Source organism: Echinops telfairi, unplaced genomic scaffold (assembly GCF_000313985.2).
Source record: "Echinops telfairi isolate 266 unplaced genomic scaffold, ASM31398v2 ScPeMD7_7458;HRSCAF=8496, whole genome shotgun sequence".
NCBI classification, from domain to species: Eukaryota; Metazoa; Chordata; class Mammalia; order Afrosoricida; family Tenrecidae; genus Echinops; species Echinops telfairi.
In genome coordinates, this window is record NW_022111358.1 from 31,909,479 (window position 1) to 31,921,364 (window position 11,886).

Genomic DNA, 11,886 nt, shown 5'->3' on the forward strand with positions numbered 1-11,886 from the left:
GTAATGGTGACTAAAGGGTGTTTTTTCATGTCCTCTATGCTCTAACTATGAAAATATTTGATTTACAAATAAGGAATCCTACTTCACGGAATTTCATTTATCACGGTAGGGTCTAGAACCGATTAACCGCAATAAACGAGGGTTCGCTGTATTGCATTGTTGATGTAGAATCAATTTGATAGCAATGACTTCAGGTTTCTGTTCTGTTTTTAACGTCACATGTAAGTTTTATAGATGTTTTCCTATCTTTACCCAAACCACTGATAAAAGGTTGAAAAGGGCAAGGCCACCAGATGCCTGGGGCATGTCATAAGAGCTCTGGAAATGATTCACTAATCAATACTCTCTGCATCTCCTTGTTAGCTGTGGCCCCCTAATTGTACAATGACCCAGCCCATGTGCCTGCTGCAAGGGCATCAGGCATGCAGTACTCTCCATGAGAAAGAGAGCGGAACCCGGAACCTCGGCAGACCTGAGATAAATACAAATACTGTTCAAAAAGGATGCACTTATAAGCTACTTGTGCAATGAGAAATAATTTTTTTAAAGTATATAAGATATATTTTGTTAAGAAAAGCTGGTTGAAAGTTTTCCATAAAAGACTCTTCAAAAGCTTTGCCCAAATAAAGATACCACATGTCCACAACAAATCCCTGACCTCTACCTCCATCTACATCCACAAGAGAAAATTTTCATTAAATGTGTACCAGCCAACAATACCAAATGAAAAGGCAAAACAAACCATCACTGCTAAGCGTTCCACAGTCATGTCTGAAAATGTCTGTCCTAAGATTACCATGGATTTGCATCATGCTTACTAGAGCCCTGGTGGCACAGTGGGTTACACGTTGGGCTGCTAACCACAAGGTTAGCAGTTCGAACCAACATCCACTCCCCAGGAGAAGGATGAGGCTTTCAATCCCGTAAAGAGTTACAGTCTCAGAAACCCACAGGGGCAGTTCAATTATATCCCAGAGGATTGCCAGGAGTCAGCAGTGCCTCGATGATGCTGAGTGTTTTTTGAAATTTTGTGCTACTCTGTAGCTTTTGGATTTAAAAAACAAAACAAAACATGGATCGTAGTTTCCAGACCAGGCTGCTTTTCCATTCAATAATTCTCACACGCTTTGTGTTGTGACTGCCCACAATGCCAATGCAGCTGCACTCTTCTCACCTCCCCCGGTTTGCCACTCCCCTTTGCCCTTCTCTCCTCCCTCCTGCTGCTGAGCGTTATCCCTGGGCAACGCTGCCCTTTCCTTCTCATGTAGGTTAGCCTGTAGCTTCTCAAAGGCAGCACTTTACTGCTCTTTCCCAACAAGAGTTTCCTGATCCAGCCTCTGATCCTGCTTGCTCGCCCCAATTTCTCAGTTCACTTCTGCAAGGTCTTTCCCCACCCCTGCCCCGGCTCTAGTTCTATAATCCTCTGAGCCTAGAGACTCAAGTGCACAAGAGTGGCACACACTGGTAAGCGCTTGGCTGTTAACAGAAAAGTTAGCAGTTCAAACCCACCCAGGAGCCCGCAGGAGAAAAGCCAGGAGGCTCCCTCTGTTAAGATTACAGCCAAGGATACCGGGCAGGGCATGTGTCCTACTCTTCCTGCACAAGGCGGGCATAACAGTACCCCAGACAACAAGACCGCAAGATGCTCTTTTACCTCCCAGGGATGGCTTGGATTTCCTTTTTCCAGGGTTATTTTTTTGTGGGGGGTACGAAGGGCATTCTCTGGCTGGAGAAGACAGAGGCAGCCAGGACTTGGATTCTACTTTTCTACTTCCGTTTGTGAACATCACATCTTCACTGCTCAGCTGTGGGCCCACCCACGTCTTGCCTTCTTGCTTATCTTGTTCCAAATATTGCTAAAACATACAAGGCACCTATGGTGTCTTTGGGAAATGTGGACTTTGCTTTCCTGCGGTGCCACTGTTCCTAACCGTCAAAAGGCAGGTCAGGTAAAGGAGACTCTTCTAAAGCTCAGATTACAAGGGGACCTCGATGATGAAACTTTATTTCATTTCTGAGCTGCCATCGCTAAATTGTCTTAGGGGCAGTATAAGTCCCAAATAAATCATTATAGTTAATAGAAATGTACACAGGGTATTATGAGAGTTCAAAGGCTTCTGTATTTTGTTATTGCCCCCCCCCTTTTGATTTTTAAAAGAGAGAGATAAAAATGGCAATATATTTTCATTACCTCATCAAGATCTTTGGCTTCTCTGCCCAATTCATCATCCTCTTCATCAGAATCAAGCTCTGGTCCAATGTAATTCCCAAATTCATCATACAAGTCAGTATCCATGATGCTAAAATGGAAGGAGAGAAGGGTTAGATGCGGGCAAGGCAGTCAAGGTGCCCCACAACGCAGCCTCACCTGCATAGCTGACCATATGCCTTCACAGCCCTCCTATCCAGGTACACTGGCCTCCTGAGTGCTGCCCTCAAAGTCCTATACGAGGCTCATTTCCCGGTCATCTTCTTTGTTTACATAGCCTTCCCTCGTTTTATTTTTTTATGTGAAAGGAAACTTTTATTTTAAACGAATCTAAAAAAAGAATTTCAGGTACTAATACAAAACATCCTCTTTCCTAATTTACTTGAGAGTAAACTGCCAAAACACGGCATTCCCAACCCCTAATATTTTAGTGCCAGATTCAGAACACTAGACCCACAGACCAAAGATGGCCACTGTATGTCTTTGTATCAGCCAAGAACTAAAGCTTCTTAACAGTTTATAGAGTTGGGGAAACTTTAATTATATAGGAAAATTACTAAATACACCGCAACATTATAATGTCTACAAATAAAGCTTCATTGGCACATCCCCACACTCATTCATTTATATTGTTTATGGTTCCTTTAAGGGCCTCTAGAGGCACAGTGGGTTATGCATTGGCCTGCTAACCGCAGGTCAGCAGTTCAAAACTACCAGCTGCGCTGAGGGAGAAAGATGAGGTTTTCTACTCCCATAAAGACCTGAAATCTTCTGATCTATAAGGTCTATGACTTGGAAACGACTAAAGAGCAGTGAGTTTGGCGGAGGGGTTTTTGTTTTGTTTTTAAGGTTCCTTTACACTAGTTTCTGGGCGGCACAAATGTTGAGCATTTGACTACCATTTGGCTGCAAGTGAGGCAGCTCAAACCAACCCAGGGGAGCCTGGAGATCTGCTTCTGAAAGGCCAGCCTGGGAAACCCTGTGGTCTTCTACTCTGCACGCGTAGGGTCACCGGGGGTTGAAACGGACTCCATGATGACCAGCAACGCTGCCACCAACCTCTGCGACTTCACCGGCATCTACTTAACGTCTATGAACGGCAATTACCCTTACTAAGTACTGTCACTGTGTGACTCCCCAACCACAACTGAAGCAAAGCCTTTTATTGACTTAGAACAAAAACAGTACATCTTTACTGAATGAATGAATGAACGACTCCACCAAGGCACAAAGCTAGCTGACACTCACAGGCGCACAAAGCTGGTGAATGGCTTTTGCTGCCAGTTCTCAACGGCTTCTCGCTGAGTCCCACGCTGGAGCCCAACAAAAAACCAGAGATGAAGGCGACCCAGCTGGGAAAAAACAAGAAAGAAAGAAGGAAGGAAAGGGACTAGACCGTGGACGTGAGACCCCTTAAGAGCTTTTACAGAGAGAGCCTATCCAGGCAATGCAGGAGGGCTCTTTGGCTAGCTCCCCTTTCCGCTCCAGGCCTCCATTTCCCCGTCGGGACAGGAAAGATGGGGGGCAGACAGCACAGCGCGGCTCTTTCCTATCCGACGGCTCTTCAATTTCCCATCCCACCCGGAGCGACTCTCCCGCTCACCTCCCGCCGCTCAGCCTGGAGCCCCGCGTCCGCGACCGAAGACCGCGCTTCCTGCCGTCGCCGCGCGCCGCGCCGTCGCCGTCGCGCGTCCGGAAGGACCCCGGACGCCGCGGTCGCGGTGCCGCCTGGGAGGACAGCCTCTGCCTGCGAGCCGCTCGGGAGGTGCTTGCCGTAGACCAGGAAACGGAAAGGTGGAGTGAGGGGTCCCAGCGCTAGGGCTCTGGCTGTCCCAAAGGAGAGTATGGCTTGAAAAAATTAGAATCTGATCAGGCGGCTCGGAGACACTCCGAAAAGAGGGCCTTCGGGAAGATCACGTGGACGGGCTGGTGTGATCGTTGCTAGGCAACCGCCGCCGCTGGAAGTTCAGCTGCGTCGGGTTGCTCTCTTGGCCCGGTGTTTCAGGGGTTTCCCCAAAGAAAACAAAGTGTCTGAGACCCGAAGTGCTGGGGTGAAGGGCACGGTGTCTGAATTGGCGCTGGGGGGCGGGGGGCCGCGGCGGAAGGGTTAGTTGTTCTACCTGCTCACTTACTGGAGAGGGACTAGAAATCGCGGGAGCCAGGACGCCCGAGTTCAGCTCCTAGACCCGGCCTAACGCCTCTCCTCGTAGGCGTTTGACTCCCCCGCGTTGGGACTGGGGTGCTAGAGGGGTTGGACGCCGACCTGGTTCCCTGCCCTGAGGCTGTTCGTGACTCCGCCACAAAATGTAGCCTAAGCCACTAGGTCTTGCAGCCGAAACAGATAGGTCTTGCAGCCGAAACAAACAAAAACTCAGACTCGAGCCTATATGCAAAACCTGCCTGTAAGAAAGGGTTGATCAGGCTCCGATACCAAGAGGCTGCAGAATCCTAGCGGTGGGACTAAAAAGAGACCACAGCCCCAGCCCTAGGCTGGACAGAGGGCTTTGTGGACAGGTACCATTGAGCCACGTCCTCTTCTTGATTTCCTGCTAAGTCGTTGTGTCTGGTTTGGGTGGAAAAATACGCTTCCCCATTAAGGACGTTTAATGCAGGCTGGGATTTTACCCGCGAGTTCAGCTTTTGTCACCCAACAATGGGTGACAGATGAAGGAACTGAATCCTGAGATCCAAAGCACCCCCAAAATTAACATAGGGCTCCATACTGAAATAGCCCCTTAGTCTATTTTTCAGGGAGAAGAGGTCTTGTGCAACTGCCCACTGTGCCACTCAGCTTCCCTCTGTAAAGTAACCCCCCTAGATAGTCAGCTTTGGGGGGTTGGGACTGGCAAAGGATCCAGAGTTTCCCTTTGATATTGACTGATGTTCACTCCCTCCGCCTTCTCAGGCACAAACCATGGAAAGGAATGACATCATTGACTTCAAGTCTTTGGAGAAAGAGCTGCAAGGTGCACTCGCTGCGGATGAGAAGTACAAGCGGGAGAATGCTGCCAAGCTGCGGGCGGTGGAGCAGAGGGTGGCTTCTTATGAGGAGTTCAGGTTGGGCTCACTGCCTTTTCCGTTTGGGTGGACTATAGCGGATAAAGGCAAGGGCTCTGGAGTGAGACAATTCTGGGCCCCAGATCTGACCTCACCACCTCTTTTGCTGTGTGATCTTGTACAGACGACTTAACCTCTCTGAGCCTCAGGTTTTCACATATACAACGAGAGCAGTTGTAGTGATTAAGTACAGAAGACATGGCCGAGGCCTGTGAACTGATTATTTTTGTCATCTTGACTTGTGTCTAGGTTCCTACTGCTGCTGTAGCAGAACACATACATGGGTGGCTTTCATGGGCAGAAATTAAAAGACCAAACCAGAGTCTGTCTGGGTTGATTGCCTTCCTTGGTTCCTTGGTGACCCTCACGTGGCCACGCCTGTCTTCCCAACGTGTACCTGCTGCGGTGTCCGATCTGCTCTTTTTATAACTGAGATGTGATTGGGTTTTGGACACACTCTACACTGGTCTGGCCCGTGCACATAACTGCACATCGCGTACTTCCAGACAGGAGCACCTCCAGGAGTAAGAGGGGGAAGATTCCAACACGTATTTTGAGAGACACAATCCAATCCACAACAGCTTGTGGACAGACACAGCCTGAATTTATAGAAGCACAAAAGCTCACCCTCCACCTCTACCCTTTGCCCCCAGGGGTATTGTCCTTGCTTCGCATCTGAAACCGCTGGAGCGGAAGGACAAGATGGAGGGGAAGAGAGCCAGACCTTGGAACTGTTACACTTCCCAGGGAAGCACCTCCCAGGATCAGGCCACTGAAATCTTCCAGGTGGGTAAGGCCCAGCCTCTGTCGCCCACCAGTCCTCTGCCCTCAACTTCCAAACTTGTCTTCTCACAACTCTACCTCCACCTTATTTCTCACGGAGCTTCCGGGCTCTGATCTTAGAAAGCAAAGCAGCCAGCGACTGATGAGGCTCAGTGAGCAGGGCTGGTCAAGTCAGAAGGGTGGGCTGGACAGACCCCCTTCAGCCAGTTTTCACTTCGATTCCCAGAAGAGGTGTGGGTTTCTTCTCCTCCAGCTGTACTGGGTAAAGTTTAATGCCCCATGGACACAGTCTACTCGACACAGTACATGCAGTCTGATGGCCTATGGACACGGTAAACTGCCCTGTCAGAGGGGCACTCCACCAGTCAGGTCCATGACCTTCACCTTGAGAATCTCAAATCATGGCTTAGTGTTCCTTAGGGCCCTCTGGCCCTGGCCCAGCCCCAGTGCCCCATCTGAAAGGGAGGCCCACAGGAGCCTCCCCAGTATTCAGAGAGCAGGACCAAGCTAAGATGAAACGGCCCCCTGCCGTCCCTCACTGTCCCAAAGTAGCTGGAGGGATTGAGCGAGCTCTGGGACCCCTTTCCTTCTTCCCCTGTGATCTAGGCGAAGCCACTCTTGCAGCCCGAGACCTCAGCAGAGTTCTACCGCGACTGGCGGCGACACTTGCGAAGTGGCCCAGAGCGCTACCAGGTCCTGCTGCAGCTCGGGGGCCCAAAGCTGGGCCACCTCTTCCGGATGGACGTGGGCTTTGGACTTCTAGGGGAGCTGCTGGTGGCACTGGCCGATCATGTGAGGCTGGCCGACCGGGTGGCCGTTCTGGGAATCCTTCGCAGCCTAGCTAGCACTGGGCGATTCCGCTTGAACCTGAGCCTGCTGAGCAGAACAGAGAGGGAGAGCTGCCGAGCCTTGTTTCAGAAGCTACAGGCCATGAGCGCCCCCAGACCCACAACAGAGGGGCTCCAACCGGAGGAGCGGGATCTGGAGGAGCAGTCTGCTGGGCCCCAGGAGAAGCTCCTGCAGGAGTTACTAGAACTGTACCAGGTGGACTGATAGGACCAGCTGCCCCCTGAAGCCCCCAGGGGCCACTGGAGGCATCATTTGCTGTTATCTTCAGGGCACTGCAGAGCGATGGGAAGCCACACTTGATTGGCTTCCCAACTTGGAATGTTCAGAACAAAAGCAGGAACAGTGTCTCCTCCCCTCTGCCAGTCCTTTGGGGGTTCCCTTTGGAAGCAGTTTCGCTTCCCACCTTGAGATGGCACCCTTCAAGCTTGCCTAACCTCTAGCCCTCTGGCCCTGAGAGGGGTGTGTGCCCAACCCAATGAGGAGACAATTACACCCTCCATGCAACAGAGGTAGAAATACAGCGGGGCATCTCCCGGGGGGATTCAGTACCGATCGACCCAGATTTCAACATCACATCTACAACCCAAGCCCCAACCACCAGGTGATCGAATGCTACTGCATCTGGGATGTAGCAGTTCCAGTGCAGGCTGGTTCTGGGAAAGCCCAAGGCTGCGAGCTCAGGCCTGGGAGCCCTTCCTTCTTCCTATGGTCAGATGTGCGGGCGTACGGGCTTCCTCCGTCTCCTGGGTTGGCAGAAGGGAAGCTGGCCCAGGGCCTGGGGCAGGGAGGCAGAGATTGCCCGTCCTAGCACCTGGCCCTTGCTTCTCATTCCAGTTTCCCCTCAGCCATTCTTGGGTGAGTGCCAGTGTTCTAGAAAGGGAAGTGAGGGCCAGGTTCTAGAATGGTTTTCCAGGAGACCAAGTCTGGAACACACCCGTAGGACATCTTATACATCAACTGGGAATAACTGGCCTTGCTCAGCCAGCTTCCTCCGCAGACTGCTACTTGGCTGTTGGATCTTCTCCTTGGGGGCTCCACTCCCAGAAGTGAATTTCAGGGGTCCCCAGGGCCTTCAAGGCCTCGGTTTTGCTCTGCTGCTCTTCTCTGCTGCCCCTTCTCTCGCAGGCATGAGCCTGGCCCACGCCACTGTGCTCCTGTGGGCCTGGGGCAGTCTCCTGACCTTTGAGATTGTGGAGAAGGAGAACATCTTTCAGAAAACCCCCTGCCCAGCTTTCCTGATGTTTGACAACGCAGCCTACCTGACCGACATGAGCTTTGAGCTCCCCTGCCACTGTAAGCCTGAGGAGGTGCTGGCTGTGGTCTGGTACCATCAGAAACACCTCGGCAGCACCCACACCCAAGTGCTGACGGACTTCGACGGGCGGGTGCTGACTGAGGCAGCGGCGCATGTGCGTGTAGGCAGTGACATGCTGGCCCGCTTCAGCATCCGGATGTTCAGTCTGCTGGTTTTCCGGGCCCAGCCCGAGGACTCGGGCCTGTACTTCTGCGGCACCCGCAAGGGGGACTACTTTTACGCCTACGATGTGGACATCCAGAGTAGTGAGGGCATGGTGGCCAGCTTCAGGGACGAGGGCCAGGAGCCCTTTGAAGATGAGTACCATGGGGATCTCCGTGTTTTCACCACCTTCTGGGAGTGGACCCCCTGTGACCGCTGCGGGGTGCGTGGGGAGCAGTGGCGGATTGGCCTCTGCTATCTCCAGAGCCCAGACCTCTCCCCACGCTACCGCCAGACGCTGCCCAACGCGGTGTCCTGTGGCTCGCAGGCGGTGCCCCGGAAGCTACGAGCCAGGGCCAAGCACCACACGCCCGAGCTGCTGGTTCGCAGCTGCCTGGTGTCCTGCGAGAGGAGGCAGACGGTCCACCTGGGCCTACTGGCCATCTTCAACTACGTGTCCAAGGCGGGCCGCCGGCCCTGGGTGCCCCAGGTGCCCATCCAGTTCCACCAGCAGATGCTGGGCCACGGGCTCCTCATCTCCTGCCCTGGCGCCCGGCCAGAGCATGCCGTGGCCTGGGACAAGGACCGCCAGCAGCTGTACCGCACACAGTACCTGAAGGATGTCAACAGGTCCATGCGGGTGTTCATTGACCACGGCAACCAGCTGCACATCCGCTTCACCCAGCTGAGTGACCGGGGCATCTATTACTGCTGGCGCCAGGGGGTGCGGGTCGCCGGGTTCCGGCTGGCTGTGAAGACCCGAGGGCACTACCACGCCTCCTTCTCAGACCCCGAGACTCGCGCTGTCCTGCAACTCATCCTGCTGGGCTATGCCCTCATCACAGCCACCTTCGCCACGGTTCACCTCTGTCGCTGCTGCTGTTACTTTTTTCGCTGTTGCCCCAACCTCTCCCCCTAGGCTCTCTCGTCCCCCGCTCGGAAGCCCAGCTGTGCTAAGACATCTTTGTGCCATCACACCAGGTGCCTCTGCGTGGACATCGCGGGCAAGGGACACGTGGGGAAGCGCCGCGGACACAACTGCTTGCTACATCCTGGCCCGGTCCCATTTTCACAGGGAGCTCGGGGGCCTGGCCCCGGATGTGGGGACGCCGCCAGTCAGGCTGGAGGTAGCTGGGGTGCAGAGGTTTTCTGACATCACAGATCAGAGAAGAAATGAGCCCAGTGCTTTTCACATGGCCTAGGCCGAGTGTTGGACCATCTGTGAGGTACTTTCTCATCTCTGAGGATTGCTCAGTAGGCACCGAGTGGATCGGGGACAGCTAAGAAAGGAAGAAGCGGGGCAGTCCTAGCTGCGCCCCCTTTGGCTCCCTGTCCAGCTTCGCCCTGGGCTGGAAAGTGGAAAGGGAGGGTCGGAGAACCGAGGGACAGATACAGGGATAACAGCCTCAGCCATGAACTGTCAGGCTGGGGGCCATGGCCCCCCCAGAGGCACCTTAGAGAGAGAGGCCTGGGGATGTACTTCGAGAAGCTCAGCCATCGAAAACCGACTGGCACACAGCCCCTCTGCCACCGACTGGGTCCTACGAGATGGCATCTAGCTGCCCAGGGGAGACAGGGATCAAATGCAGAGCTTGACTGAAAGGCTGGCCCCAGGCTAGGGGCTGGGGGTGAGAAGAGATGGGAGGGGGGGGCAGTAGGTCGGGGGGCTCCACCGCTACCTCAGCAGGGCAGGGTCAGAGGTGGGCTTGGTCACATGGCTCTGTGGTCTGTGTGTGTCAGGGGGAGTCCCCGAGATGATGAGTGATGAGCCAGTTGGGGCCTGACTGAGGCTAGGTTCTTGCCCAGCCCCGCCCCTGCCCGACAGATGCGAGTCCACTCCAGGGATGGCCACAACGACCTTTGTCTTTATTTTTCCTCCTTGACTAATGGCAGCGGCAGTGCTCTGAAGGCTAGCAGCAGGTGCCAGGAGAGTTGTGGGGAGAGGGCAGCCAGCTTGGGAAACAGCGAAGGGCCCCCCACCTGTGGCCTTAAAGCGGGGACGGGGAGCCTGGAGAAGGCCTTCTCGGGCTGAGGAACATTTGTGTTCCTACCGCGGTCTTCCTGGGAAAGCAGAGTAGGTGCTGAGGGTGGCAGCATGTGCCCGGAGCGGCTGCTCTCCAAGTTCACGGCTCTAAGACAGAGTGCTGCCTAGAGCGTGTGTGAGAGAGCAAGCCACAGGAGCCCCTTGGGGGAAAGCAGCCATCGCCGGGAAGGGGGCAGATGTGGTGTGGTGCAGTGTGGCTTCAGAGCAGCCTTGGCTGCAGAGGGACGGATGCCAGGGGAAGTGGGACGAAGCTGGCCCCCGTGTCTCGCCCCGTTCAGCAGCATCTTCAAGACACGTCACTTCTTGATTCCCATGACCCAGAGGCCAAGTGCCACCCACAGCCCCCACCATCCTGATCAGCATTCCCTCCAGCCTGCATGGGGGGCGGGAGGGGCAGGCTAGGCTAGGTCTCTCTGTGCCCACACCTAGAGCCAGGCAGGCCCTCTCAACTCCCAACGCCCCCTCCCTCTTCACTTACACTCACATCCCCAAATGCTCTTCCCCGGCCCCCCACCTCCGCACCTCAGGATCCCAGCAGTTGGTTCCCTGGAAGGTGGCTCAGTGGAGCCTCTCTGAGACCTGGGCAGCCTGGGAACTCTGTCTGGTGACCATGCCAAGTGATAGGACAAGCCCACTTCTCTCAGGCTGGCCAGGGCCAACTGGAAGCAGCAGCCTCTGGCCCAGGCTTCCTGGCCTGCGGGGCCTCCCCCCACCCTTCCCATCCCGGAGTCACGGTTTTCCTCCAGCCGCCGGAGGACTCTCAGAGACCCAGTTCCCAGACACACGCTGCTGAGACCAGCTCTGGCAACAGTTGCCATAACAACAAGTATTGGGGATATGAAGGGTGCTTTATCAGGTCCCCCTGCTCCCCCCCACATCTCCTCTCCCTCCCAATTCTAAGCCAAGCTGCTGGCCATGCCCCCCTTCTCCCCTGACCCCAATCCAAACCCGAGCTGCTGGCCAGGCCCTGCAGGTGTGCCCCTTGGGAGTGGGTGAGTACAGGACAGGCAGCTCCCAGCATTCATGCCAGTAGTTGGTGCGGCTGGGTGCCCACGGGTGCCGTCTGGCATGCCTAATGCGGATGGGGCCTGAGGCGGAAGCTGGCAAAGAAGCATAGAGATGGGGAGGGTAGGTGTGCGGTCTGGGAGATTAGTTAACAGGCGGGGAGCAGCTCCCCTGCTGTGTGCTACAGGCCCCCGCCTTGTGGGGGCAGGGGCCACCAGGGGGTCCTGTGTTACTTCACATCCTTGTGCTCCTGCGTGGTCTCCTTGATGACCTGCAGAGGGCAGGGGACGTACACAGTGCAACCATTAGGCGCTCCCCAGAGCCCAGCCTGGCCCAGCAAGCCCCCAACCCCTGCTGGATCCTCCCCTAGGTTAACTCTCGCAGTCGAAAGTTCGGAGGAGATGCTGCGTGGGAAGTATTTTGCACAGGTGCAGGCACGCGGTGAGCAAGTGGTGTAAGACGGTGACAGTTGCTGGTACAGAC

General features: G+C 54.6%; 4 protein-coding genes across 6 annotated transcripts in view; 2 read left to right on the forward strand and 2 right to left on the reverse strand.

Annotated features, from left to right (window-relative positions):
* Nucleotides 1–3,874, reverse strand: part of EFTUD2 (elongation factor Tu GTP binding domain containing 2) — a 37,585-nt gene extending 33,711 nt beyond the window's left edge. Inside the window, exons 1-3 of one of the 2 annotated variants that reach the window (XM_045299548.1) lie at nt 3,813–3,859; nt 3,458–3,561; nt 2,192–2,300 (exon numbers count right to left, since the gene is read on the reverse strand). In XM_045299548.1, coding sequence (XP_045155483.1) covers nt 2,192–2,296 — 105 coding nt within the window. In that variant the 5' untranslated portion in view covers nt 2,297–2,300; nt 3,458–3,561; nt 3,813–3,859. Of the gene's footprint in view, nt 1–2,191; nt 2,301–3,457; nt 3,562–3,812 lie in introns of both variants that reach the window. The other variant, XM_004707229.2, reaches the window with a different exon arrangement.
* Nucleotides 3,875–5,114: 1,240 nt separating this feature from the next.
* Nucleotides 5,115–7,605, forward strand: CCDC103 (coiled-coil domain containing 103). Its single transcript, XM_004707232.3, has 3 exons — nt 5,115–5,266; nt 5,920–6,052; nt 6,656–7,605. The coding sequence occupies exons 1-3, from the start codon at nt 5,124–5,126 to the stop codon at nt 7,100–7,102; spliced, it is 723 nt and encodes a 240-aa protein (XP_004707289.1). The 5' UTR covers nt 5,115–5,123; the 3' UTR covers nt 7,103–7,605.
* A 241-nt stretch (nt 7,606–7,846) lies between these two features.
* FAM187A (family with sequence similarity 187 member A) lies at nt 7,847–9,329 on the forward strand. Its single transcript, XM_004707512.2, has one exon. The coding sequence runs from the start codon at nt 8,026–8,028 to the stop codon at nt 9,271–9,273; it is 1,248 nt and encodes a 415-aa protein (XP_004707569.1). The 5' UTR covers nt 7,847–8,025; the 3' UTR covers nt 9,274–9,329.
* Nucleotides 9,330–10,199: 870 nt separating this feature from the next.
* The window catches only part of LOC101645852 (glial fibrillary acidic protein), a 9,325-nt gene continuing 7,638 nt past the window's right edge, over nt 10,200–11,886 (reverse strand). For both annotated transcript variants that reach the window (XM_004707233.3, XM_045299807.1), the window contains one exon: nt 10,200–11,674. In XM_004707233.3, coding sequence (XP_004707290.1) covers nt 11,633–11,674 — 42 coding nt within the window. In that variant the 3' untranslated portion in view covers nt 10,200–11,632. The remainder of the gene's footprint in view (nt 11,675–11,886) is intronic.

Excerpts from the sequence above, each read along its gene's own strand:
- CCDC103 (XM_004707232.3), top strand. The coding sequence starts at position 5,124 with ATGGAAAGGAATGACATCATTGACTTCAAGTCTTTGGAGAAAGAGCTG. Across the intron at positions 5,267-5,919 it reads GCTTCTTATGAGGAGTTCAG|GGGTATTGTCCTTGCTTCGC; the intron begins GTTGGGCTCACT and ends CTTTGCCCCCAG. Across the intron at positions 6,053-6,655 it reads AGGCCACTGAAATCTTCCAG|GCGAAGCCACTCTTGCAGCC; the intron begins GTGGGTAAGGCC and ends CCTGTGATCTAG.
- FAM187A (XM_004707512.2), top strand. The coding sequence starts at position 8,026 with ATGAGCCTGGCCCACGCCACTGTGCTCCTGTGGGCCTGGGGCAGTCTC.